The 22082-nt window shown below is 50.2% G+C and overlaps 2 protein-coding genes across 3 annotated transcripts; one reads left to right on the forward strand and one right to left on the reverse strand.

The window, feature by feature from the left end:
- Positions 1-1019: 1019 nt before the first annotated feature.
- Positions 1020-15295, forward strand: rpgrip1 (RPGR interacting protein 1; the record flags this gene model as incomplete). Its single annotated transcript, XM_036551729.1, has 28 exons — positions 1020-1104; positions 1769-1822; positions 1908-2025; positions 3488-3690; positions 4657-4762; positions 4874-4888; positions 5036-5179; positions 5388-5493; positions 5830-5853; positions 6015-6161; positions 6707-6780; positions 7358-7560; positions 7863-7969; positions 8504-8554; positions 8821-9000; positions 9085-9202; positions 9571-10092; positions 10795-10940; positions 11175-11523; positions 11928-12115; positions 12537-12596; positions 12803-13090; positions 13384-13441; positions 13704-13807; positions 13930-14119; positions 14446-14530; positions 14908-15038; positions 15195-15295. Coding segments are annotated over exons 1-28 (3957 nt in total), but the record flags the coding sequence as incomplete, so codon positions are not given.
- A 931-nt stretch (positions 15296-16226) lies between these two features.
- mettl3 (methyltransferase like 3) lies at positions 16227-21347 on the reverse strand. Of its 2 annotated transcripts, none has more exons than XM_036551096.1 (11): positions 20931-21347; positions 19669-19850; positions 18797-19255; positions 18182-18357; positions 17747-17960; positions 17371-17558; positions 17206-17244; positions 17026-17134; positions 16730-16783; positions 16514-16626; positions 16227-16339 (listed from the first exon to the last, which is right to left on the reverse strand). In XM_036551096.1, the coding sequence occupies exons 1-11, from the start codon at positions 21031-21033 to the stop codon at positions 16228-16230; spliced, it is 1749 nt and encodes a 582-aa protein (XP_036406989.1). In that variant the 5' UTR covers positions 21034-21347; the 3' UTR covers position 16227. The 2 variants fall into 2 exon arrangements, with proteins under 2 accessions (XP_036406989.1, XP_036406988.1); XM_036551095.1 differs by having other exon boundaries at positions 16730-16795.
- Between the last annotated feature and the right edge of the window lie 735 nt (positions 21348-22082).

Below are 22082 nucleotides of genomic sequence, written 5' to 3' on the forward strand. Positions count from 1 at the left end.
TGTGTTGGTTGAGTTTAGAAAAGGCCAGGGCTGAAGGCAGGAGATGCACAGCAGATTCCAGCGATTTCCTGTTTATTGGCCTCCATCTTCTCTTATTATTAGTTATTTTATTATTAATTATTATTAATTATTTTAAGGTAAAACATTTTGTTAAGGTAAATATCCACATATTTCTAATTTTACATAAACATCCATGTGCATTTTGTCAAAGTTTCAGGCTCTGAAATGTATTAGCAAACAATGTTATCAAATATAGAAGTTATGAAAGCTCAAGACACTAGACAGTCTAAACACAAGGAGAGTTGGGGGAGATTTGATTGGGCTTTTACATTTTTAAAACTTATAAATAAAATGGCCTGTAGAAGATAATTTACTATTAGTTTTGTCTGCAGAAAAAGAGGATGGTGGTGGATAATAGTTTATATTAAATTTCATACTAGTGTTTCAAAGTTTTTTTTCTCTCAGACAGAGCGGCCTGTTTTGCCATTAAACTTCTTGTGTTCTTGTAAGAATACTATCCAAGTCAGTTAAAACCTTTTGCTACTGCATGTAGTAGGAGAAGTAGCCTGTATTCACAGAGTCAGTAAAAAGCTGATTGGTGGTTGCTTGCTTGGATTGACAGACAGCTTGTCCCAGCTCAGTTAGACTCAGAGCAAATGGGTGAATGAAGCCGAGGCCTTCCAGTCTCTGAGTATGATCTTTAGCAGGAGGATTCTGGGAAGGAGAATTCCTCCAGCCGTACACCTCTGGTGTTTCTGGTTTTTGAATTGAATTGTAAGACTTTATGCATTTTGTAAAAATGTAATAAAGTCTGCAGGCTTATTTTGCTTTAGAAGATAGTGTTGTTGTGTCATAAAACAAGTAATTCCAACTATAAAATAATTCTTTTTTTGTTCAGCACAAAAAATCATGACTATTATCAGCCAGCCAGATATGTGAATTTCATTGGCTCTTTGTGAGGTAATCAGGTGCCCACTTCCCACAGATTCTCTGATAGGCTGGTGTTTGCTGGTCCTGCGATGTCATTGGCTGTGGATGAGACGGCAGGGGACCTCCCAGTGAGGGATGTGGGACTGCGGGCTGGTCTAAACCCCACGATGCAAGGTGAGGGGTGTGTGAGTTTGAGACTCGTGTGTGTGCGTGTGTCCATTTATGTGTGTACCTCACAGCATGACTGTGTCTGTCAGTCAGGGTATATTTCTCATGGTCTGTGTCTTCAGTACTTATGTTCCTGTGTTGTTGTTGTGTAGTCAGTATCATCAGTGTATTTACAGAAGTTCTCTGTTAGTACATAGGGGTATCAGTGGGTATTTGTTAATCTGTGGGTCAGAGTATTGGTGGGTATTTGTTAATCTGTGAGTGGCTCAGAGTATTGGTGGGTATTTGTTAATCTGTGAGTGGCTCAGAGTATTGGTGAGTGTTAATCTGTGAGTGGGTCAGAGTATTGGTGAGTGTTAATCTGTGAGTGGCTCAGAGTATTGGTGAGTGTTAATCTGTGAGTGGGTCAGAGTATTGGTGAGTGTTAATCTGTGAGTGGCTCAGAGTATTGGTGAGTTTTTGTTAATCTGTGAGTGGGTCAGAGTATTGGTGAGTGTTAATCTGTGAGTGGCTCAGAGTATTGGTGGGTATTTGTTAATCTGTGAGTGGCTCAGAGTATTGGTGAGTGTTAATCTGTGAGTGGCTCAGAGTATTGGTGAGTGTTAATCTGTGAGTGGCTCAGGGTATTGGTGAGTTTTTGTTTATCTCTGATTATCACTTTCCTCCTCAGACGCTGGCAGAGAGGTGGGGTCATGGAGGAGGCCGCAGGTGCTGAAGATAAAAGGTGAGGTTGTAATTCGTCCGCCCTTCCTGCAGGTGTGGCTTCTCACTGCCTGTCTGACTCCTCTGCTCTGCTCCTCCTCTCTCAGATCGGCAGCGGGTGTTCAGGGTGCCCAGGGAGCAGCTGGAAGAGCAGTGTCTCCGCCTGCAGGAGGAGAACACCCTGCTGAGGCAGCACAGCCGCGCCCAGGAGCAGCGGATCCGCAGGTATGGAGAGAGGGAGAGAAAGCAGGAGGCGCAGAGGGAGAGAGGGACCTGCGCTCCTCAACAGAGCAGGAGCTGCAACAGAGCCTGTCACTGCTAGAGCAGCGCTGTCAGAAATACACTCTGCTAGAGCAGCGCTGTCAGAAATACACTCTGTTAGAGCAGCACTGTCAGAAACACACTCTGTTAGAGTAGCGCTGTCAGAAATACACTCTGTTAGAGCAGCGCTGTCAGAAATACACTCTGTTAGAGCAGCGCTGTCAGAAACGCACTCTGTTAGAGCAGCGCTGTCAGAAATACACTCTGTTAGAGCAGAGCAGCGCTGTCAGAAATACACTCTGTTAGAGCAGCGCTGTCAGAAATACACTCTGTTAGAGGTCAGAAATACACTCTGTTAGAGCAGCGCTGTCAGAAATACACTCTGTTAGAGGTCAGAAATACACTCTGTTAGAGCAGCGCTGTCAGAAATACACTCTGGTAGAGCAGCGCTGTCAGAAATACACTCTGTTAGAGCAGCGCTGTCAGAAATACACTCTGGTAGAGCAGCGCTGTCAGAAACACACTCTGGTAGAGCAGCACTGTCAGAAATACACTCTGTTAGAGCAGCACTGTCAGAAATACACTCTGTTAGAGCAGCGCTGTCAGAAATACACTCAGAGCAGCACTGTCAGAAATACACTCTGTTAGAGCAGCGCTGTCAGAAATACACTCTGGTAGAGCAGCACTGTCAGAAACACACTCTGTTAGAGTATAGCTGTCAGAAATACACTCTGTTAGAGCAGCGCTGTCAGAAATACACTCAGAGCAGCACTGTCAGAAATACACTCAGAGCAGCGCTGTCAGAAATACACTCAGAGCAGCGCTGTCAGAAATACACTCTGTTAGAGCAGCGCTGTCAGAAATACACTCTGGTAGAGCAGTCCTGTCAGAATGGAATTATTGTCATTTATGTTATTGATCTGACAGTAAATCTGGACATTCCAGAAAAAAATCTCAGAGAAACAAGCAACAATTCAGGTCTGTATTTGAACAGTGTACGTGTTATATTTACTTCAGGCTTGTAATCGGTGCAGTAAGGAGCTTCAGCCTGGCAATAAAGACATGGATCCTAGGCCTCAGAGGTTCATGCCTTAAAAGCTGAATCCCACAGAACTGAAACACCTATTAAAATTTGAAGCAAATTGGGTAACGGGAGCAGCAGAGAGGTGATGTGATGCAGCAGATAATGAATGAGCAGGACAGAGAGACAGACATGTTAGGACAGAGGGACAGACATGCCAGGACAGAGGGACAGACAGGCCAGGACAGAGGGACAGACAGGCTGGGACAGAGCGTACCGGCAGAGCAGCACAGGTGCTGGAATCCTCAGGTGCACAGGTACACACCGGGACAGAGCTCAGGTGCACAGGTACACACCGGGACAGAGACAGCGTTCTGTGCGGCTCACTGCACCTCCGCTCTGCAGGATGTCCACCAAGCTGATGCGTCTGCAGCAGGGCCGGCCAGGCACCTCCGGGCCGCGGGACGGGGAGATGGAGGAAACCCTGCAGGAGCTGGAGGCACGCGTGGCCACCCTCGAGAGCCAGAAGGGGGCGCTGCAGAACAAGCTGAGCTTGGCCAGGCAGCACATCCTGGAGCTCGGTGGCAGGGGCCACTACAGAGTGAGAGGTAAAGAGACGAGTCTCATTACAGAGAGGACTCAGACTGCAGAGAGGACTCAGACTGCAGAGAGGACTCAGACAGCACAGAGGACTCAGACTCCAGAGAGGACTCAGACTGCAGAGAGGACTCAGACTGCAGAGAGGACTCAGGCAGCAGAGAGGACTCAGGCAGCAGAGAGGACTCAGATAGCAGAGAGGACTCAGACTGCAGAGAGGACTCAGGCAGCAGAGAGGACTCAGATAGCAGAGAGGACTCAGACTGCAGAGAGGACTCAGGCAGCAGAGAGGACTCAGGCAGCAGAGAGGACTCAGTTAGCAGAGAGGACTCAGACTGCAGAGAGGACTCAGACAGCAGAGAGGACTCAGACAGCAGAGAGGACTCAGTTAGCAGAGAGGACTCAGGCAGCAGAGAGGACTCAGACTGCAGAGAGGACTCAGGGAGCAGAGAGGACTCAGTTAGCAGAGAGGACTCAGGCAGCAGAGAGGACTCAGACTGCAGAGAGGACTCAGGCAGCAGAGAGGACTCAGACTGCAGAGAGGACTCAGGCAGCAGAGAGGACTCAGTTAGCAGAGAGGACTCAGACTGCAGAGAGGACTCAGGCAGCAGAGAGGACTCAGACTGCAGAGAGGACTCAGGCAGCAGAGAGGACTCAGTTAGCAGAGAGGACTCAGACTGCAGAGAGGACTCAGACTGCAGAGAGGACTCAGACTGCAGAGAGGACTTGAGTTACAGAGAAAAACTGAGATGAGTCAGACTATGGTTACACTGTGAGAGGTAGTGAGAAAAGTCACATTACAGAGAGGGATGTTATTTTACAGGATGAGTGGTACTGGGAGGAGTCACCATTTACAGATATCTTTAAAGAAATGTATTTTACACCATAAGGAATTAACAGGTTGGTTATACAGATGAATTTGTCCTCAAAGCCAGATTAGACCAAGTACAAACCACACCCTCCCCCTCTATTTTAAGGGAGGAGCCAAGATGGAGAGGGCGGAGTCAGACGGGCAGCCCAGACAGCTCCCCCCCGCTATGGGCAGAACCCCACAGAGAGCCACCGAGAAGAGATTGAGAGACTGTGAGTGTGTGTGTGTGTGTGTGATTGTGTAAGTTCATGAAACTGAGAAAGGTTATTTTGTTTCTAATGTTTATTTAATGTTATTCTCTCCCACTCTTCCACTTTGAGCAGTCAAGCCCTTATCAGGTTAGTGAGTTTAAACTTCCCCTGTCTGTCCAATCACAGCTCACTATGAGAAGGTGTAAACTCCCCTGTCTGTCCAATCACAGCTCACTATGAGAAGGTGTAAACTCCCCTGTCTGTCCAATCACAGCTCTTTTCCTCCAATCTCAGGTCAAGTGTGGCGGACACCCAGCAGGTGAGGGTGACTGAGCTGGAGTCGGCCGCTCAGTCACTGAGAGACACCCTGAGAGAGAAGGAGCGGGAGATCGAGGACACGATGCGCGAACTGAGGAGACAACAGGCTGAAGGACACAGGTACGCTTTACTGTACACTGACACACCTGTACAGTGATCCACACACCTAAGCAAAACAGACCTTTTATACTGCTGCACCCCCAGTGTGCGCTGACACACCTGTGCACTCACACACCTGTTCACTGACACACCTGTACGGTGTGTATCAGAGGCACAGATATGTGTCTCCTGTTATTGATGTACCTGCACACTTCCCATTCTCCTACAGAGTCACGATCAGAGAGAACGTGGACATGATCCGCCTGCAAAAGCAGCTTTCAGAAAAGAGTGCCGCCCTGCTGGTCATCCAAGAGAAGTTCAGTGTGCTTCAGCAGGTCTGGAAGCCCTAAGGGCCCTGAAGCTGACATGAGAATCTGTGGTAAAATGCTGAAACTTCTAGCCACAGTGTCTGTGGAAGGGTCACCTTCTCATTCTCACTGCAGACCATAAACTCAGCATGTGGCAGATAAGCTCATTCATGCCTGCATTTGCATGTTTAATGTTTCTGCAATTCTTTAATTCTCCTTAATTTTTCATCAGTAAATATAATCAGTCTAATCAATGACATGTGGTCACACGTCTCCACTATCATTGACCATGCATAGACCACTGATACCCTGTCTCCCTCTCTCCTCTCTCTCTCCCTCTCTCTCTCTCTCTCCTCTCTGCAGGCTTGTGAGTCCCAGCTGGAAGAGGTAAGAGAAAGTTCTCATCATGAACCACACAGGGAATTCAATTCAATCTGATGTCCCACTGACTCTAGTTGTGGGTCAAAATACAACAGATAACATGTAAAGATACTGGTCAGATGAAATGTGTATTTTATTCTTTTTTTGTATTCTGATCTTTCGAAAAGAGTCAAAAGTCCATAAAGGAGAGCCAGGAGGCCTTGCTGGGGAAGGTACAGGAGCTGACTGAGCAGCTAAAACAAGAGAGACAGAGAGTGCTGTGCCTGGAAGGACAGCTCACTACTGCCACCTTCTCTTCACATGCCTTGGAGGAGGTACAGCAATTACCCTTCCCACACTGAGTGGGCGGAGCTTTCTAACCCAAACCAGCAGCTTGAATCACGCTGACTTCCTGCTTTCAGATGACACACTGTCCCTCACACGCTGTCCCTGACACACTGTCCCCAACACGCTGTCCCCGACACACTGTCCCTCATACGCTGTCCCTGACACACTGTCCATGACACACTGTCCCCAACACGCTGTCCCCGACACACTGTCCCTCACACGCTTTCTCTGACACACTGTCCATGACACACTGTCCCTCACACACTGTCTCTGACACACTCTCCCTGACACGCTGTCCCTGACACGCTGTCCCTGACACGCTGTCCCCGACACACTGTCCCTCACACACTGTCCCCGACACACTGTCCCTGACACGCTGTCCCTGACACACTGTAACTGACACACTGTAACTGACACACTGTCCCTGACACACTGTAACTGATACACTGTCCCTGACACACTGTCCCTGACACACTGTAACTGATACACTGTTGGCGCATATATGGCCCCTAATCTCTCCCCCCTCTCTCAGCTGCAGGAAAGACTGGCTGATGTGGAAGGAGAGAGGGATCTGCTGAAGGAGAACTATGACAGATTGCTGGAGAGGTGAAGAAGTGAACACAGTGTTATTTCTTTGGGGGAACAGGGGAATAACGGGGGGGGGTTGTCTCCTGTTTCACAGTCTGGGGTAGAATGGGACCAAGTAGGGCAGGTGTGGGGTGGGGTTGGGTGTGGCTCTGCAGTGGGGGGGTGTGGGGGGTGCTCTCTCATGGGACGGGGCTGTGAGCCTCCTGGAGGGGGTATTTTTTCTGTTTCGTGTCTGTTACTGTAGAGCTTGTCAGGACAGGAGGACACGATGGGGTGGGAGGATAATGAGAGACTGAAATATCCCCATATCTCCCCTGCCGATGCCAGCCAATGCAGTCTTTCTGACACCATCCCACCTCTCCTCCCTCTCTCCCCCTCGCTCCCCCTCTCCCTCTCTCCCTCTCCCTCTCTCTCTCTCCCTCTCCCTCTCTCCCCCTCGCTCCCCCTCTCCCTCTCTCCCTCTCTCTCTCTCTCTCTCTCTCTTTCTCTCTCTCCCCCTCGCTCCCCCTCTCTCTCTCTCCCTCTCTCTCTCTCTCTCTCTCCCTCTCCCTCTCTCTCTCTCTCTCTCTCTCTCTCTCTCCCCCTCTCTCTCCAGCACCATGTCTGTGCAGAGTCGGTATAATGAGCGGCCAGGCCGAGAGAGGGAGAGGCACGTGGAGGAGAGCTGGCGGGCGGAGCTGCAGAGGCTGGAGAAGGCCCTGCGGGCAGAGCGCGCGGAGAGAGAGAGGCTGGAGGGCGAGCGAGAGCGCATGCGTCATGAGAGGGAGAGACCCGAGGAGCAGAAGGCCAACCCGCGAGGTGTGTGTGTGTGTGTATGTGTGTGTGTGTGTGTGTCTGTGTGTGTGTGTGTATGTGTGTGTGTGTGTGTGTGTGTGTGTGTGTGTGTGTGTGTGTGTGTGTGTGTGTGTGTCTGTGTGTATGTGTGTGTGTGTGTGTGTGTGTGTGTGTATGTGTGTGTGTGTATGTGTGTGTGTCTGATCCAGCGGTATCCCACCTCTCTCCCTTTTATACTGTCTGTTTACACTTGCTTTACCTGTATACACCTTTATGCTGTTCTCTGCACCCAACAGCGGCTCCACGTTTTGTGCACACAGTTACAGATGCTTCAGAGTCACTGAGAGAAAAGCACAGAATCCTTGAGCAGGAAGTTCTGCGGTACAGGGAGGAAGTGACATCACTGCAAGCGAGACTGGATTCAGTAACAAAGGTGAGAGGTCAAGATTTACGGAAAACCGCATCCAGAGAGCTCAACAGGTATGCTGATACATGGACATGTGTCTGAGCAGAGCGTGTTTATGTGGACGGCTTTGTGCCAATAGTTTTTCACTAGTTCTGGCCAGCCAGAGTCAGCCCAGCTCAGGTGAATATGAAAATATGGCTGTTCATTTCTCAGAAGGTAGCAATGAATTGGCTCATGTCTCCTGGGAAATTATCTGACATAGTGCAGATTTAAAATTTCAAGTCCAGGGAGGAGGTGGTAGTGCTCTAAGATGGCTCCCTCCGTGAAGCATCTGCTGTGTGTCTCATAATGCTGCTTTGATTCAGAGATACTGTCAGGGCCTGTTGCTGACATTACGGCTGGAGCAGTGGTAGGATTCGTACAGTGCTGGCTCTGTGAGGAACAGCAGGCTACATCATCATCAAAACTGACTTCATTTCTTTGCCAGGCAGGTCCAGGCCTGGGACAGCACACCCAGCTTTTTGGCTAACTTACTGATGTCTCCCCCCATCTTTCCTTCAGGAGTTTGACATGAGTGTGGAGGAGCTGAGTGAAACTCTCCTTCAGATCAAGGTTTTCTCTTTTCTCAGATTTAAACACAGGGGTATTGCGAACCCTTATTATTAATATGTAACCATTAAATTGAATTCACAAATCATTTCTGATTTCTAAAGCAACTCTCCATATCCCGTCCCCTTGCATCTCTCTGTCTCCCCCTGACTCACTCGTTCTCCTTCTCCCTCTCTCTCTCGCTCTCTCTCTGTCTCTCTCTCCCTCTCTCTCTCTCTCTCTCTCTGTCTCTCTCTCTTTCTCTTTCTCTTTCTATCTCTCTCGCTCAGGCGTTCAGGCTCCAGCGAGAGGGGGAGCAGCAGTTGCGCTCACTCGGGGCTGATGGGAAGGTGGAGGACTCCTCTGTGGATCTGAGGAGCCTGCAGGCGTCGCATGCAGAGACAGTGCTGGAGCTGCAGAAGAGCAGAGACATGCTGCTGCTGCAGCATCGCATTAACAGCGACCTGCAGGTCTGCGCGCGCATTCTTTAACGTGGCTTTACTGGGTAGAATGTCGGATTTTAGTTTTTTTAAATAAACCTTCCTCTTTGCAAGGCTGAGCTGCAGACTGTGACGGACAGGGCAGAGAGCGAGAGGGAGGAGAGCAGAAAGAGGATGGGAGAGAAGGACAGACTGCTGGAGAGAAGAGCCCAGAGAATAACTATACTACAGGGTGAGAGAGTTGTAACTGTCTAATAGAGTTATAAAAACTACCTTACTGAATGGCAAAAACCGCCCCACAGTGTGTTAATAAATACACTGTAGAACATTTACAGTTACCTTACAGAGACAATAACTCCTGTGTAGTAAGACTGTCTTTCAGGATGAGAGCTGCTAACTTGTGGTAATGAAGCAGTATAATCCAGACCCGGCCCTGATAATGGGGGGGTTGTGTTTTACAGACTGCCTGATTCTCTAAGTGGTTTGTGTGCGCTCTGAACCAGATTCGCTCCTGATGAGCGACGCTCTCGGCAGGGTGTGGGGTGGTTTGTGTGCGCTCTGAATGCTGCGTTTGTTTCTGTCTGACTCTGTTCACCTCAGCTCAGCTCCAGGAACTGGCCTACAGCCCCAAAAACTACAAACGGACTATACCACTTCAGTACACCTGGGCAGGGGGGGACCAAGAAGGGGCTGAGCAAGTGGAGGACGATACCATCTTCTCCCAGCTGCGGGGGGAAGAGTCTCTGCTGGAGATCCACCTCAGGGGGGCTGCCTTCACCCCTGGGGGTCTGCGGGTCATGGGAACGGGTCAGGACAGGGTCAGAGGTGGGGCTGGGGTCCAAGGGCGGGAGGTGGTGACCTTCTGTACCTACGCTCTGCTGGACTTCGAAACACACTCCACCCCTCTGATTTCGGGGCCCCAACCAAATTATGGGTTCACGTCCCGCTATGCCCTCTCTCCACGCGACCTGGGAGAGCTCCGGGGGCAGGGAGGGGGGGTCAGAGTGGAGGTGCACCAGGCGCTGGGTGGGGTGCAGTTTGTGACCCGGGGGCAAGCCTGGATACCTCTGTCTGCAGCTCTGGACAGGAGTGAGCGACTGAGCGGGAAAGCCAACATCACAGGTAACCCTAACCCCTAACCCCTAACCCTAACCCCTAACCCCTAACCCTAATCCTGATTCTAATCCTAATCCTAACCCCTAACCCTAGTGCTTTTATTTCTTCTCAGTAGGGTTGGGCTATAGTGTAGTGTTTAGGACACTGTGACAGCACACTGCACTGTGCTGAGCTGTGATGTGGTGCAGCAGTGAGGTCACTGTGCTGAGCTGTGATGTGATGTGGTGCAGCAGTGAGGTCACTGTGCTGAGCTGTGATGTGATGTGGTGCAGCAGTGAGGTCACTGTGCTGAGCTGTGATGTGATGTGGTGCAGCAGTGAGGTCACTGTGCTGAGCTGTGATGTGATGTGGTGTAGCAGTGAGGTCACTGTGCTGAGCTGAGATGTGGTGCAGCAGTGAGGTCACTGTGCTGAGCTGTGATGTGGTGTAGCAGTGAGGTCACTGTGCTGAGCTGAGATGTGATGTGGTGCAGCAGTGAGGTCACTGTGCTGAGCTGTGATGTGGTGTAGCAGTGAGGTCACTGTGCTGAGCTGTGATGTGGTGCAGCAGTGAGGTCACTGTGCTGAGCTGTGATGTGATGTGGTGCAGCAGTGAGGTCACTGTGCTGAGCTGTGATGTGGTGCAGCAGTGAGGTCACTGTGCTGAGCTGTGATGTGGTGCAGCAGGGGTGCAGTGAGATTAAGGCTTAGTGCCTGGGTTTCTGGACAGGCCCTAAAGGGGAGATTCTGGGGGTGCTGGAGTACTGGGTGCGTCTGTACCCCCCGGCCGAGCAGACGGACATGTCGACAGACAGACGGCTCACGCCCAGAGGAGCCCCCCACAGCACCCTGCTCTGGGAGGACAGCGTCCAGGAGGTATGAAGTATCTCATCATAAAGAATAATCCATAATTCAAAAAAACTCAATATATCTATTCATTTGACAGATGCTTTTATCCAAAGTGACTTACAAGTGAGGCAGCGTGTGAGGCCAAAGTGTGCTTTTCTCTGTGGGGTGACAGAGACAAACTCGCACTTTGGGCTGTTCTAGAGTCATGTATGTGCATGCAAATATGTATTTGTATTCACTGAAAGTATTTTATATGTACAGGAACTGTTTGACTATGGTGGAGGGACACCAAACGAGCTGGAGGTAGTGATGGAGCGATGCGTGGGACTGAGCACACGGTGGCCGGGACTACTTCCTGACGCCTACCTGCTGTACCGCCTGTACGACCTGCCGCCACACGTCTCTCCCACAGTGCCCTGCAGCACCGACCCCGTGTTTAACGACTCTGCGTCCTACCCACTGGCTGTGACGGTGGACATGCTGGCCTACCTGCAGCAGGGCAGGCTGTGGGTGTACGCCTTTGACGACAGTGACGACCACCCCCCAGCGTCTTACCTGGCCAAGACCCCCATTCCCCTGCGGGCGCTGGCTCTGGGACGATCAATCAGAGGTGAGAAAGGGGTGGAGGGGGCAGGATTTTACTGCCAAGGGAGTGTTTCTATGCAGCGCCCAGATGTGTAAGTGCATCTCGTGTACAGTGTAACACTGATAGACTCTCCCTGTTCTTCCTGTGTTACACTGATAGAGACTCTCCCTGTCCTTCCTGTGTCACATTGATAGAGACTCTCCCTGTCCTTCCTGTGTCACACTGATAGAGACTCTCCCTGTCCTTCCTGTGTCACACTGATAGAGACTCTCCCTGTCCGTCCTGTGTCACACTGATAGACTCTCCCTGTCCTTCCTGTGTCACATTGAGTAGGAACCGTATGCAGCAGTGTGACTCTTACAGGCTGTGGCTAGGATTAATCGGTTGGATATTTCCCATCATCCTGTGCTGCTCCTGCTTCCTGTCAGGTGACTTTGTGCTGAGAGATGCGGGGGGAAGCCCGCGGGGCGTGGTCAGAGCCTCTCTCCGGTGGAAGTACCCATTTCAACCACCAGAGGCGCACAAGAGAAGGTGGGAGACCGATGATGAAGAGAAAGAGATGGAGAGACACAGACAGAGACCTGAGACCTTGAAGAGGCCCATTGCCAAACCCAGGGTAAAGCTGTGTGTGTGAGTGAGCATGAGTGAGCGTGAGTGAGTTTGTGTGTGTGTGTGTATGCGTATGCGTGTGCGTGTGTGTGTCTGTGTGTGTGTGTGTGTGTGTGAGTGAGTGTGTGTGTGTGTGTGCGTGTGCGTGTGCGTGTCCATGTGCGTGTGTGTGTGTGTGAGTGAGTGTGAGTGAGTTTGTGTGTGTGTGTGCGTATGCGCATGCGTGTGCGTGTCCGTGTGTGTGAGTGTGTGTCCGTGTGTGTGTGTGTGTGCGTGCGTGTGCGTGAGTGAGTGTGTGTGTGTGAGTGTGTGTGTGTGTGTGTGTGTGTGTGTGTGTGTGCGCGCGTGTGCATGTGCGTGTCCGTGTGTGTGTGTGTGCGTGTGTGTGTTTAAAATAGTGCTCATATCCGTTTCTCTCTCACTTTCAGTCTAAGGCAGCTTTGTCCAAAGTGGAGACAGTCACTGAACGCAGAGAAACTCAAAAGCAGGTCAGTATCTCACACACACACACACACACACACACACACACACACACATACACACACACACACTCACTCACTCACACACACACATACACACACACTCACGCACACACACACATACAAACATCTTACCATGTAATTCTGAGATTAAATTATACTGCATTAAACATTATTATTATGAACTTTGACCTCTGTTTTGTCTTCATGTCCAGCCCCGGCCCCCACCAATCAGGCTGAGACAACCTGACAGGGCTACACTCCGTAAATCTCCTGAGCCAGGTAAAGCCACTCCCCACAGGTCACCTGATCGAGCCACACCCCTGCTCTCACCTGAGCCGGCTGGCTCCGTGCCCCTGCGATCCCCTGCAAGAAAGAGGGCCACATCTCTCAGGTCACCTGAGCCAGATCGAGCCACGCCCCTCAGGTCACCTGTCCGCGAGCGAAAGACACCCCGCCCACCTTCGAGACCGGCCTCGAGGAGAGCGTACTCCAGGGCTGAGGTGAGGGAAGGTGAAGAGTCTGTGACCGTGAGATGGTGACCTCACATACCTGCTCACATATGTGTGTACATTTCTGTGTTTTACACTGAACCACATGTATAGAGGAGGGGGTGGGGGAGAGACGAGGGAGGAGGGTGAAACAGGCTGAGAGGAGCACAGGGCAGGAGGGAAGAAGAGGAAGAGGCGAAAGAACAGATAGAAAAGAGTGGAGGAAGCAGGAAGAGGAGGGGTGAGAGAGAGGTTGGGCAGCCTGGAGCTGACACTGTGCATCTATTCCTCCACTGTCTGTACAGGAAGTCCTGTCCCCGGGGGAGGAGGAGGAAGAGGAGGAAGAAGACAGAGGAGACAAAGGTGACTTTTGAATGCTTTTCAAATTAATTTCTTTTTACTTTTTGTTTAAGTGAAGTGAACTTTTTATATACATTTTTTCTAACTAATTGAATATAAGGCCTAATCATATGGAACCCTAACATAAATATCTAAGTTCTTTCTGGTTTAAATAACCAACCCTGGGTCAGTTTGTTCCAAGCTTAAATTTGAAACAGATCCAGGATAAGTGCTGTAGAGCAGAATGGATCAGTAACTGTGTCAGCATCACACCTTCCATAAGCAGCTCCCCTGGACAGTGAGGCGTCCGTCACAGAATCTAGCGAATCAAGAGCTTCCTCAGGCAGTGATGTCATCATCATTCCACACCCGCGCCGAGCCGTGAAAAAGGTAAAATGGGCTCATTCACTGCACACATCCACAAAGGCTATTGGATTAAAAGATCCTAGACTGCTAGAGTGAAACTAGCATCTCTGTGTTACCCCCTTCTGATCCTCTCCTCTCTCCATCAGGGCAACAAGCTGAGAGTGGAGATTCTCTCTCTCTCTTTCCTCCCCAACTCCCAAGTCGCTCTTGACCAATCTGTGCATCGTGTCTATGTGGAATATCGCCTCCTGGGCATTCCCATGGAAACCACTGAGACTCCCATGTCTCTACGGAAACCAACTGAAGGAGAAGAGATACATTACAATTTTTCAAGAGGTTGGTGTATGTGTGTGTGTGTGTGTGTGTGTGTGCGTGTGTGTGTGTGTGTGTGCGTGTAAGAGTGAGGGAGAAGTGCAAGAGAGTGTAATTGTGCAAATGGGTGAGTGTGTGTTTACTTCTGTATCATTGGTGAAATATTAAAAAAGATATGATCAATAAGTAATACAGCTTTTTCCTTTTAAAAGATGTAATGATTGTCAGCTCTGCTTTTACTAAGCACCTCTGCCAAAGCTTTATGAATATATATCTCAGTATTACTGTAGTACTGTTCACAGTCAAAGCTTTATGAATACAGACCTGAGCACCATGTATCCCCCCCCCAGTGATCTATGTGGATGGTGAGGAGGCAGCGTCGCTCAGACAGTACCTGTACACCATGCTGGAAGGAACCGACCCTAACCAGGGCAGGTATGACGAGGGGCGGGGCTTCAGCGCAGGATATCATTATAATTAATATAAACATCTTCTATGAATATTGCCTCTGCCAGCTCCAGGCCTGTGGCAGATATGCCCACATTACTGATCACTGACAGCTGGGAATGATATCACAGTATTTATATTGATGTTAATTATTTATCAATCCCTAATTTATAATGTCCTGTGAGTCACTGTCTGCTGACTTTGTAAGTAATCATGAATAATAATATTGGAAATGAGCAGGTTACTGTTAACTGCACACTCTACCAGGATCTGCAGTAAAAAGGGAAACATTTACATTTATAACATTTCACACTGAAATACTCTGAATTCTTGTGAAAGCCTCAGTCCTGCATGTTTCCCTCCAGGTTAAAGTTCACCGTTGTGAGTGAGCCCATGGATGAGGAGGAGGAGGAGTGTGTGGATGTTGGCCACGCCTACCTGGACTTACAGGACGTGCTGCAGACAGGAAGTGATGTCATCGAGCGGCAGATTGACAGTGAGAGCCCTGCTGCCTTTATTCTCTGTTTTCAGTTCAATGATGTGGGCGCATGCACGTCACACTGTTTCCTCTCTCTCCCTCTCTCCCTCCTCCCCTGCTTCCTGTTTCCCTCTCTCACTCTCTTCTGCTACCTCTTTCCCTCTTTCTCTCTAGTCGTCGGTGTGGATGAGGACAGGGAGGTGGTGGGCATGCTGAAGGTGTCTCTGGAAGCAGCTCAGACTCTGAGAGGAGTCTACTGGGAGTACCGGAACCTGAGAGAGGGAGAGAGAGAGAGAGAGGGAGAGGGAGAGGGAGAGGGAGAGGGAGAGGGAGAGGGAGAGGGAGAGGGAGAGGGAGAGGGAGAGGGGGAGGGGGAGGGAGAGGGAGAGGGAGAGGGGGAGGGGGAGGGGGAGGGGGAGGGAGAAGAGGAGAGCCAGACAGATGAAAAGGAACAGGCCCAAGAGGATGACGATGGAGATGAAGAAGTTTATTAGAACATAAAGTCATGAATCTGATGCCGAAATAAACATAAATGATACACAACTCCTCCCCCTCCATTACATCACACTCACAGCTCCTCGTTTTCCATCCCATCCAATCACATGCAAGTCCTTCTCTCCTCTCCCATCCAATCACATGCCAGTCCTTCTCTCCTCTCCCATCCCATCACATGCATGAAGGCGGCCGCACACAGCCACAGGTGAGAGGACCTCTGGCTGGGACATTCCAAATGCTGAGCTGCAGGCCTCTGCTCCCTGTGGTACCGAGGACTGTGGGGACATCACAACCAACCTTTACTGAGTTATCACTCTTCGCTTCCCTGTATGTAGGTGTGCTTGCTGATTGGCCGGTGCATTTAGCCAATCACAGCAAAATTCAAGTGATCAGTCAAAACTGATCATCTCCAAAAAGAAACTAATGAAACACTGATGAAAACCGTTAAAATAAAAATAGAAGTAATTAATATAAAATTGTTTTTGATGTTGCTTTAAGAGTTGGAAGTGTTTGTGTCAATGGGGTTTACATTTTTTCAGTCTTTAAAAACACCGAACTGATGTTTGAATAAGACTTTGAAATGAAACATGAATGAAAACTACAAAAAACACTATCAGCAGTCGTAATCGTTCAAAACGTCAAAGTTTTATTAAAAATAAGCTCAGTGCTGTGTACAAAAGCAAAAATGTGTCCATGGTAACACTGGTGGGGACTACATGTTCTTGGGCTTGGAGATGACTCCATCCGGGTACCGCTTCTTAAAGCGAGCAACAACATCCGGATCCAGCAGGTGAATCCCGTCCAGCTGGTTACCCAGAGTCACCCTGGGGAGGACAGGAGAGAGGGGAGAGAATGATGAGACCACGGCCAAAAATACACAGTCTTATGCACATTAACACACATGTACACTATCACACATACACATAGTCTAATGCTAACACACACTACTGCACACCCACAGAAATACACACAGACACACACAGACACACTGCTCTCACCAGTTGGGCTGAACGTTGTGTGGTCGGCCGAAGAGTTCGATCTTCCTGGTTCCTGGAGAGAGGCGTTCGATCATCCCATAAATCTCATCTGGCTTGTGGCTGGTGGAGCGCACCTGCGGGGGAGGGGGGGTTTTATAAAAACACCACTGGCAAAGGCAGGGCATCTCAGTCTGTTTAAACCAAATAACTACTCAAAGTGTGGCCTTGACCTCTGACCTCTGCCACGATGACATCACAGTCCAGCCCTCTGTTGAAGCCCTGGGGGTTTCCCTTCACGCCCACCTGGTGACAGTAAGCACACCTGGGTGAACATTTCTCAGCTGTTCACACTGCACGGCAAAAGATGAACAGACTCACACAGAACCAAAAACAGCTGCAGATTGTGCTGACAGAGGGAAGATGCACCTCTCATAAAATCAGATTAAAAAGACTGAAGCTAAACATCTGACCAACAGTAAACAACCACCTGTTCCTGTATGTATTCTTATAAGTGCACAAACACACACACACACCAGGCAGTGCTCCTTGCCGTGGTTGAGCCAGTGACCGGTCCTCCCAGTGCGGATTATTCTTTGTAGCTGATTGGTCTTCACCCAGATGATCTCATCCACACGCTCATACCTGAGAGAGAGAAGGAGTGAGAGAGAGACGCAGGGAGAAACCCAAACGGTACAGGAGAGAGAAACACTTACCCCCACAGACTAAGGCATTCCCTCCCCAACTCCATGGCCCTGAGGAAAGAGAGAGAGGGAGGGGGTAAAACCCTGCTGCTAAAGGAAGAGGAAGACTCGGCACAGAGATGGTTTGATTAGCGATCAGTATAGACTATTGATTGATTACTGGCGTGCGGACAGTACCGGCCCGTGACCCAGAGGAAGAGGAAGCCCTCATCCTGCAGGATGGGGATGTTGAGCTTCCTCATCTCGTCATCCGTCAGCGTCCCGTACGGCAGCTCCATGTGGATGTCCCAGGGCGGGTCGGCCATCACCACCGCAAACTTCCCCAGGATGGACACGTCCAGGTAGCGGATATCACAGCAGATCCACTGTGAGAGAGAGAGTCAGATCCACGCTCCACACTGGCCCAACATGTGCTCAACACCGTGCGAATACACACCCAACAACACCCCAACACACAGTCAACACTGTACCAACACACACTCACCACTGTACCAACACTTGCATCACAAACAGGTGCCACTCCTGTCCCGGTCTGACCGGCCCCTTCTCTCACCTGTGAGGGGAACAGCTTGCCCACGTTACTGTCGGCATCCCCGGCGTGCAGGCCCAGCTCCGCCCCCCCCGCCTGCGGGCCCAGCGCGCCCCCCTCCACCTCAGGGGGGCAGTCGATCTCGTAGTGCACGTACTTGCAGGTGTCCATGTGGAAGCAGGTGTTGAGGAAGGAGCAATCGCCCAGACTCTCGTCTGTGTGCTTGTTAATGATGCGCCTGGGACACACAGAGGTCACATGACACAGCTGCACCAATGAGACGCTCAGACGATCCATTAGGTCACATGACACAGCTGCACCAGTGAGACATTCAAATGATCCACAGAGGTCACATGATGCAGCTGTACCAATGAGACACTCAAACAGCCACGCAAGGCCACTCCCCATCTGCTGCTGACAGACAGGCCCGGTCATGGGGGCGGGGCTGGGGGTACTGACCGGAAGTGCAGCTTGGTGCAGGGTTGGGGCGTGTCTCCGGACCTCACACACTCCTCCTTGGTGCCGTGGTCGCAGAACTCCTGCACCTGGGCGCGGCCGCGGGAGCGGAACTTCTCCACGATGGACTGCTCTTTGGCCGAGCTGGTGTTCAGCAGCTCCAAGATCTCCCTGCTCACCTGGGGAGGAGGAGCACAGCTCCAATCCAAACTGATCCATCACTCATCAATCAATCACTCAACCAATACTCAATCAGTCACCTATACTGATATAGAGGTCACCATGGCCACCACAGCTCATCTCAGTTATGACCCAACTGGAACGACTAAGGATGTGCATTTAACTACACAAAGCACAATCGCCAGGTCCCTCTTCCCTTCCTCGTCTTACCTCTCTACCCTCCTCTCATCCTTCTCCACCATCATCCTCTCTCATAACTCTGCTCAGTGGTGTCTTATTACCTCCACAAACCTGAGTGCTAGTGCACTCATCTGCAGCAGGAAATGCAAGTACCAGCACACCTCTGAGTGCCAGCACACCTCTGAGTGCCAGCACACCTCTGAGTACCAGCACACAGAATAAAAACACAGAATAAAGCATCTCAGAGTCTCTCTGCACCTTCTTGCTCTGCTGTTCCTTGGTGGACTGCTGGTTCAGGAGGCTCTCGATCTCCATGTCCAGGTGTGAAGTCTGACCCTTATTGGCCCGGCCCTTCTTCTCAGCTCCGCCCCCTGTGCCCCCTGCCTTCCAATCAGAGGGCCCGGCCAGCTGGGAGGAGGAGGCGGCTGCCAGGGAGATGGAGGAGGAAGGCGGGGGTGAGGCAGGGGCGGGCAGAGAGGGGGAGGAGCCAGGGGCTCTTTTGTGATGTGAAAGAGGCTCCTCCCCTTTCCTCTTCACACCACTCCTCTGTGCTGGGGCCCCGCCCCCAATCATGGCCCAGAGTTTTGTGTGGTCCACTGAGGTGACGAGCGTGGAGGAGGGCGGGGCCATGGAGGGCTGCCGCACCTCAATCAGCTCCTGGGCGGAGAATTTGAGCAGGAGACTCTGGATGCAGGCGTGGGACACGGGAGCGTCCGTCTGTGGGTGCAAGACGGAGGGGGGAAGGAGGCGAGGAGGAGAAACGCAGGGGGGAGAGTATGGAGGTCAGGAGAGACATGGGTAACAGATGTTTACGTTATACAGCACAGCCTTCATATAGCTTTCCTTAAAGGGTTAAAGTCAGATTAAAGGTGGATTTGAAGTTGAACCCGACACCCCTCCACACACACACACACACACACACGTGCACACACACACACAGAGATACACAGAAATACACACAGATACACACAGACACACACAGACACACACAGACACACACAGACACACACAGATACACACAGATACACACAAATACACACAGATACACACAGATACACACAGATACACACAGATACACACACACAGATACACACACAGATACACACACAGATACACACACACACACTCACGGTACTGAGCTGGCTGGTGATGGTGAGGGAATCTATAGGCAACGAGAGGCTCAACTCTGACAGATATCCCAGAAGTCTCCTCTCCAGCTCTGGGTCTGGGGGGCGCTCTGTCTGAGGGGGGCTCTGGAGAGCTGGTCCAGGACTGTCACTGCGTGTGGGCCCCCCCTCCACACCCCCCACCTCTGCAAACCCACAGAGAGGAAAAAACAGATTAGCATCTGATCATCATATTATACAGAGAGACTACAGTATATACACACTGACACTACAGTACACTAACACTGAGAGACTGAGAGGGAGGGTTAATACAGTATATACACACTGACACTACACTAACACTGCACTGAGAGGGATGGTTAATACAGTATATACACACTGACACTACAGCACACTAACACTGCACTGAGAGAGAGGGTTAATACAGTATATACACACTGCACTGAGAGAGAGGGTTAATACAGTATATACACACTGACACTACAGCACACTAACACTGCACTGAGAGAGAGGGTTAATACAGTATATACACACTGACGCTACAGCACACTAACACCGCACTGAGAGAGAGGGTTAATACAGTATATACACACTGACACTACACTAACACTGCACTGAGAGAGAGGGTTAATACAGTATATACACACTGACACTACAGCACACTAACACTGCACTGAGAGAGAGGGTTAATACAGTACATACACACTGACACTACAGCACACTAACACTGCACTGAGAGAGAGGGTTAATACAGTATATACACACTGACACTACACTAACACTGCACTGAGAGAGAGGGTTAATACAGTATATACACACTGACACTACAGCACACTAACACTGCACTGAGAGAGAGGGTTAATACAGTACATACACACTGACACTACAGCACACTAACACTGCACTGAGAGAGAGGGTTAGTACAGTATATACACACTGACACTGCAGCACACTAACACTGCACTGAGAGAGAGGGTTAGTACAGTATATACACACTGACACTACAGCACACTAACACTGCACTGAGAGAGAGGGTTAATACAGTATATACACACTGACACTACACTAACACTGCACTGAGAGAGAGGGTTAATACAGTATATACACACTGACACTACACTAACACTGCACTGAGAGAGAGGGTTAATACAGTATATACACACTGACACTACAGCACACTAACACTGCACTGAGAGAGAGGGTTAGTACAGCATGCAGACGGGGATCTGTGGGTTCGGGTCAGAGATCTGGGTGGCTGTAGTTACCGATGCCCAGCTGCGTTGTGTCTTTGCGGCGCCGCTGCAGTCTCTCCCGCAGCGAGTCCAGCTGCTTCTTGTGCGCCTGGATGTTGCTCCAAGTGTCCGACATGTCGACGACAAGCACTCGCGGTAACCGTTACGACAGGACTGCTATCTGCTACAGCTTGGTGTGCAGCTGATAAACTACTTAAAATGTCCTGGGTATTCAGATACGCGCCATCCCGTACACTTCCCCTCTAAACGAAGACAGGACGCAGACGGGACAAAATGTGACAATCCTGCTGTCTGTATAAAATCCAAGAATGATCGGGCTGCTGTTGTTACGGTAAGGAGCTCCCGTTGTTGATTGATCCTTGGATTACAAACACTTTTCACCAGTTTAAAATTCCGCTGCTTTCAAACTTGCAGCGATGAGGCCGGGAGTGTTTTTGAAAAGGACCCGCTTCCTGTTCGTCCTGCGTCACTTCCGGCGGAGCGCCACAGCGCCACGAGACGCTCCGGCAGTGGTAGTAAATGCATGGCTTACTGCACAATGTGTGTAACATACAGGTAACTACTAACGAAATAAAGGAAGCGCTTATACAAAGTGTTGATTATGTGGCGTTTGGTCACACGAGCTCCCAGAACAGTGTAAGTGCACCTTGGCATCAATTCTGCAAGTGTCTGGAGCTCTACTGGAGGGATGCCACACCACTCTTCCATGAGAAATTCTATCGTTTGGCGTTTTGTTGAGGGTGGTGGAAAACTCTGTCTCAGAATCTCCTGTAAGTGTTATGTATAAATGCTTTACACTGTTGTCATGCTCATTCAGTGAGCACTCGTGCCCTGTGAATGGAGGCACTGCCCTCCTGGGGGAGGCCATTCCCATCAGGACAGAGAAGCTTCACCATAGGATGAATGGCTTTGTATTTCTTGGTGTTTACCTTGCTCTCTTAGTGGATCTAAACCATGCCAGGACAACACACCCCACACCATAACAGGGCCGCAGATCCCTTCAACATGGGAAACAAGTGTTTGTCCACTTGTTGAAAACAGGGTGAAGAACGACTCATTTGACCATATGACTGTTTCCTCCTGCTCAGCAGACCACTGTCTGGGTTCTTTGCACCACTTTACTCAGAAACATGCATTTTTGTGTATGTAGGGTAATGCAGGGTT

The sequence above is a fragment of the Megalops cyprinoides genome, chromosome 18 (genome assembly GCF_013368585.1).
Source record: "Megalops cyprinoides isolate fMegCyp1 chromosome 18, fMegCyp1.pri, whole genome shotgun sequence".
Lineage (NCBI taxonomy): Eukaryota > Metazoa > Chordata > Actinopteri > Elopiformes > Megalopidae > Megalops > Megalops cyprinoides.